Source organism: Tinamus guttatus, unplaced genomic scaffold (assembly GCF_059628265.1).
Source record: "Tinamus guttatus ecotype Peru unplaced genomic scaffold, ASM5962826v1 Tinamus_guttatus_pri_ptg000050l, whole genome shotgun sequence".
In the NCBI taxonomy this organism is placed as follows: Eukaryota; Metazoa; Chordata; class Aves; order Tinamiformes; family Tinamidae; genus Tinamus; species Tinamus guttatus.
In genome coordinates, this window is record NW_028288584.1 from 426642 (window position 1) to 433085 (window position 6444).

At 51.3% G+C, this 6444-nt stretch overlaps 1 protein-coding gene across 1 annotated transcript in view; it reads right to left on the bottom strand.

Moving 5' to 3' along the window:
* Nucleotides 1–5663, bottom strand: part of DMRT1 (doublesex and mab-3 related transcription factor 1) — a 65310-nt gene extending 59647 nt beyond the window's left edge. The window contains exons 1-2 of the mRNA XM_088539847.1: nt 5391–5663; nt 2621–2825 (exon numbers count right to left, since the gene is read on the bottom strand). Of these exons, the coding sequence (XP_088395973.1) occupies nt 2621–2825; nt 5391–5663 (478 nt within the window). The remainder of the gene's footprint in view (nt 1–2620; nt 2826–5390) is intronic.
* Nucleotides 5664–6444: the final 781 nt, after the last annotated feature.

Sequence of the window (6444 nt, forward strand, 5' to 3'; positions counted from 1 at the left end):
AATCTGGGGTAAGGACAACCTAAAATGGAGGAAACACAAACTGTTGTCTTTTTTTCTTCATCTTGAACAGATCTCATTCTAAGTTTTCGCATGAACATGTGGGGTTTTTTTCTTATCTCAGTGATTTCTAAATATTAAAACTGCAGTGACATCAACCTTGGGGGGAACCCAGAAGAGTTTAAGTCGTAAGAAGTCTGAACCAAAGACAGCTGAGAGGTTATGTTTTAAATACCCCACCATAGTCTTTTATTGCATTTTGCCCACTAGCTAAACCTTGCAAAGGCAATGGCTGCACCCCAGGATCATGACTGCTTGCTGTGCTGAACAACAAATGGCCATAACTTTCCAAACACCTGCAACTTCTCTGGGAAAAGTGCTCAGAAACTACGAAATCTGTCTGCAAGAGGTTCTCTGCATGTGCTGTGAGTTCGCCTACCAACACCTTGAAATCACCCCCAAATTCCAAACCGTGGAAGATAAATTCCTCCAAAAGTAAATACAGATTTCTAAACCTGAAATGAAAGAAAAACTGCTCCCATGACCCCCATAAAAATTGCTCTAGAGAATCGCTACTGTCAAAATCACTCTTGCTGGTGTTATGCAAGGGAGGTGAGTTTTTCCATGGCTTGCAGATGACTTTTGGTTCAAAGGTGAGTGTCACTCTCTTGGTAAACTCTCAGAAAATCTGCATCCACATAGATGGGCACCACTTTGCCTATCAAACTAGGATGCTGCAACACTGATTGATAGGATAAAAAAACCTCATCTGACAGAGTCGTTTCCCATGTTCACCATTTTTCTGTCATCATCCCCCAAATCCTAACTGCAATCCTGCACTTTCCTTCCTCCCACTTCAGCTAAAAATATGATCTCTCATTATACTTGCAGCTGAGGAGAAAAGGAAAATGACCAAAAAAAAGAAAAGCAATGCAAGAATCCTGCAATTTCATCCACCCGAAAGCTTGATTCTTATGCCTGGTACTCAGGTCACCAACTGTGTGTCACAACTAACAACAAGCACTGCAGAAAAGAAAGCTACAGAATATACACACAGACACTTGTGCATTTACAGGTCTTTTAGGGATAAAAACGCAATCTATGCTACACAGACTGGAAAACTTTTATTTTTTCCAGTCTTTTCCAAGAATAGAAAAGACTTAAATGCAAAGTCTGCACTTGGACACTTGACAAAGCCACTCTGAAAGTCCACCCGAATGCACTGCAACCAGGTACCTGTGGACCTTGCACACATTTGCGCGTAGCATTAAATGAGTAGTTACACTGAATTCAATAGATGGACTTAATTGGTGGGCCAGAAGTCCATCCAGTGAGTGCAGCCACTTCCAAGCCAATTACGGACTTCTGCTGTTATTCAGGTGCCTAACAACAAAATTAAGAATACAATTTCATATTCCTTCCCAGATTCATACACTTCTGGCAAACAAGGCTGACCTTGTCTTCACTCCTGGCTGACATCAAATCTTCCTCCTAGAGATGTGTATTTTCACTGGCATCACCTACGTTTCGTAAAACACTTAAGGAAAAATGTATCTGCGTTTCTAACACAGAAATAGCTTCTATAAAAATGATGGCTACCAATTTTTTACAATTTTTAACATAAAAATTTCTAAGCCATTCAAACAACTTTAAAAAATAGCATTTTTGTATTTTCAAGTCTTTATTCAAGCACAATATTGCCTTCAACTTATTAGCAGAATACTTGTCTATAAAAGGCATTCACTTAATTCAATTTAGCATTGTATTATTAAAGCAGTGTTAATAAAGTACCTACATCGACATTTTTAACACATTAAGACCGAAGCTTTTGAAAATGTTGCTGATTGTAGGAAAAAAAAAAGTTACTGTTTAAGTAAGGGTTTTCTTATTCTCCTGAGTTGTTAGGCAGGAGTCCTTACTCCTTGTACACTCTGTGTGCAACTAAATATAATAGTTTAACATTTACCTATTCTTTTCCATGTCTGTAGACACAGACTGCAGTAATTCAAGTATTAAAGAAGTAATGCTGTTGATTTCAACACGGTACTAGCTGCGACTGCACTAATGAAAACAAATATACCAACACACAAATTATATATATATATATATATACATATATTCACCAGTTCTCCTAAAAACTTCCCCAAGAAATTCTTGCACATAGAGCTGGAACCACCAGTCTGCAGCCAACCTGCCAGACGAGCCCAGGGATTAGGCTTTAAGTGGCCTGGAAATGGAGCAACGGTGTTTGGTGAACACACAGATACACTCTTGCCCATTTAGAAGCCTATGTTCAGTCAAAACATATATTTGCCTGTATTACTGACTTCTGCTTAGATGATGAATAACAGCGGAGATTCCCCTTTCCTCATGTGCTTGAAATTGCTCTTCTAAACAACAGAAAGCAGTTATGGCAGGTTTGGGGGCTTTTTTGGTGCAAAGCTAACTGCTAACTGCTCTCAGGGCTGTGCAGGATAAAAAACCAGCACTGCCCGGAGCCTCCATCCTCACGGTTTTACTAAATCTGCACAAAACGCAGTCTGTCCTGCCCCTGTTCTTGCTACGCGGCGGACGCGGCGGAGCGGAGGCCGTGCCGGTCGCGGGGGCCCCACGTGCCCCTTACCTGAGGCCGTGCTGGCCGTGGTGGCGGTGGCCGCGCTGGTGGCGTGCGGGGGACTGCCGCTCTCCCACACGAGGCAGGAGCCGCCGCCGCCGCCGCTGCCGCCGCCGCTCTCCTTCTTCACGAAGAGCTCGGTGGCGCTGGGCAGCGGGATGGGGTGGCTGATGCCCAGCTCCTCTTCCTGCGCCTGCTGACGCCTCAGCGCAACCTGCGGGGGCAGGAGACGGGCTTGGGGCGCGCTCGCCGTGCAAAGGAGGGTGCAAAGCTGGTCAAAACCGACCCTCCTGGAGCCCCGAGCGAGCGTGGGAAGTGCCAGCACCGTGCACGCTGCTCCCAAGGAGGCCTCGTGCAGGCACCTCCAAGCCGGCCACGTTGCACAGACCCCGCTGCCGCTCCTGTGCTAGCCCAACTTGCCCCAAGCTGCGTGGCAAAGCTCTCGCCCAGCTGCAAACAGCCGGGGAGGGCTGCAAAGCCACCTGCCTGCGGGTCTCCAGTGCAGCCTGAGGTGCATGCACCATGCGCCAAGCAACTTGCACGTGCGCTGAGTGCACGTGCACGCTCTCGAGGCGATCACCACCTTGCAGGGGGGCAGCAAGGGCAGGCAGCGAGCCCCGCAGCAGCCCAGCAAGGGGCACACACACACACACATGCACTCGTGCACCCTGCACAAGGGACGGGACGTCCCTAGTGACCGGCGCCCGTCTGCACCGGCCGTCCCGGGCACAGCGCTGGTGTCACCTGCAAGCAGCAGCCACCGAAATCACTTGGAGCTCCTGGGGGGGGGGGGGGGGGTTCCAAGCAGTGCAGCAAACAGCTACGTTCAAAATAAATAAACAAATAAGAAGCGGCGGGGGGGGGAGGTTAATCCACGCCTGCTGGTGTTTTAACACTTGACGTTTTTAAGATTTGCCAGTGAGCCATTTGTTTTACATGGGATTTGTCAAGTTCTGGCAGCACAAAATGGGTCTACAGGTGGATGTGCTCCTACTCTTTTACTTTTTCTTTTTTTTCTCCCCCCAGAGCCCTAATGCCTTCCCGTTAATTTGTCGGGGGAGGGGGATACGTGCAGGAAGGTGCAATCCCGCTTGCAGTGCTTCAGCACGTCAGCAGCTGCACTCCCCAAATTCCTCACTAATGAGGTTTGCAGCACTGCAAGGGCTATAAATTCAGCTGCCGTTCACACTGCCAAGCAGGGCTGCAATTTCACCACCACTGCCCAATGCACGACGTTATTCCTGCACGGAGCTAGGTGCACGTTGCTGTGTTTGCTGATGCTACTGACCCCTCGTTTGCACTTCAGCCTGCCCATGTGCAATGCTTTCCACGGTGCTGAGGCATGCAAGTGTAAGAACGTTTCCACAACGCATGGAAAATACCTGTCTCCTTAGAAGCGAGCTCAGCTAAAAGCCACCTAAAATCGGGAAAGGTGCATATAGCAATCAAAAACTACTAGCGGAGAAACACCCGCTAAGAGATTAGTTGATTATTTGTTGTCTATTAATCGGGAGTAAAGTTAAACTATGTTTGAAAGCCGAAAGAAAAAATAAAGAGAAAAAAAAAAAGGCTTTGGTGTCACCCGACCGAAAACCGTGCACGTTTTCCTGCAGAAACGTGCCTTTCGGGGCTGCAAGCGGGAGTTCGTTCTGCGCACTGTTGCAAGGGAAAACACCCCCAGGACCGCCCCGAGAAGTCAGCTCCCTATTAGCACTTGCAGTGCTGGTGTTAACCCGGCGCGCCTCGATGCCGCCTAAGCGCGTCTGCGGAATGTCGTGTTCACGGGAGGGAAAAAAGAAAAAAAAAAGAAAAAAAAAAAAAACGGGGAAGGGGCAGAACGGGCAGCAGAAAGCCCCGTTTAAAACATTTAAAGCAGCCCGAGGGTTGCAACTGCGCCGAGCGGAGCGGCGCCCCCGGCCCGCGCGCGCCTTGGGGGTTGGTCCCTGTCCCGGGTCGCGGGGAATTTCAGGGCCTCGCTCTGCCCGCGCTCGCGGACGCGGGTTTTGGGTATTTCTGCTGTTTTGGGGGTCTCTTTGGTGGTTTTGGCCTCGGGGCTGCGCCACGCGGCGCCGCCGCCTCGGCGCTTCGAGGAGAAATGTGCGTGCGGAGCAGGCGGGAGAAACGGGGGGAGGGAAAAAGGGGGGAAAGGAAAGAAGGAGAAGGGAAAAACGGATAGAGGGGGGAGAAAGGGGGGGGAAGAAAGAAGAAAGGGGGGGAAACGTGAAGAAAAGGGGAAAAAAGAGGAAATGAGAAATAAGGAAAGAAAAAATAGGAAAAAGGAAAAGAGAAAGGGAGAAAAGGAATAGGAAGAATAAGGAAAGGGGGATGGAAAGGGAGGGGAAGCGAAAGGGGAAAAGTAAAGGGAATAAAAAAGAAAAATAAAAAAGGAAGAAGCATAAAAGCAGAAGTGGAAAAAGGGAAAAAGCAACAGGGCAAAAAGGAATAGGGGAAATGAAAAGCGAAATGAGGAAAAAGAAAAAATGCAAACGAGGAGAAAAGGAAAGGAAAAGGAAAGAAAAGAAGGAGAGAAAAGGAGAAAATAAGAGAAGAGAAAAGAAAAGAGAAAAGAAAAGAAAAGAAGAGAAAAGAAAAGAAGAGAAAAGAAAAGAAGAGAAAAGAAAAGAAGAGAAAAGAAAAGAAAAGAAAAGAAAAGAAAAGAAAAGAGAAAAAAGCAAAAAAGGAAAGAAAAAACAGAGAAGAGCGGAGCAGAGCGGCGGGGGGAGGCGCGGGCGCCGCGCACTTGGGCTCCGTGCGCGCGGGGCGTCGCGGCGGGTCTCACCTGCGCGGCCATGACGCGCTGCCGCTCCGCGATGAGGTTGCACTTCTTGCACTGGCAGTCGCGCCACATGCAGAAGCGCTTGTGGCCCTTGAGCGGCGACGAGTAGCCGTGGTTGCGGCAGCGCGCGCACTTGGGCAGCCGCGGGGACTTCTTGCCCGCGCCGCTGCCGCCCGCCGCGGCCCCCGGCGCCATGAGCGCCGCCTTGGCGAAGCCGCCCGCCTTGGCGGGGCCCGGCGGCTCGGCGGGGCCGAAGGCGGGCGCCTCGTTGGGCATGGCGGCTGCTGCGGCTCGGCCCGGCGCGGCGCGGCCCGGCCCGGCGCGGACCCGCGCGGCCCCTCGTGCCCCGTGACGCCTCGGCCGGCGGCGGCTGCCCGGCCTCGCCCCTCCCGGCGCGGCCCCGCCGAGGCCCGGCCCCGGCCGGGGTGGGCCCGGGCGTCCGGGCCGCCCCCCGCCGCGGCCCCCGCGCCGGCACCGCCGCCACGACGGCCGGGAGCGGGGCCGGTGCAACGCGGAGCCTGCGGCGCCCGGCAAGCACGGCGGCCATGGACAGCCACCGCCAACACCATCTGCACCCGCCAGCACCATTACATCTACTGACACCATCGTCTACACCCGCCAACAACCATTACATCTACTGACACCACCGTCTACACCCGCCAACACCATCTGCACCCACCAGCACCATTACGTCTACTGACACCACCGTCTACACCCGCCAACAACCATTACATCTACTGACACCACCGTCTACACCCACCAACACCATCTGCACCTGCCAACACCATTACATCTACTGACACCACTGTCTACACCCGCCAACACCATCTGCACCCGCCAGCACCGTTACATCTACTGACACCACCGTCTACACCCGCCAACAACCATTACATCTACTGACACCACCGTCTACACCCGCCAACACCATCTGCACCTGCCAACACCATTACATCTACTGACACCACCGTCTACACCCGCCAACAACCATTATATCTACTGACACCATCGTCTACACCCACCAACACCATCTGCACCTGCCAACACCATTACATCTACT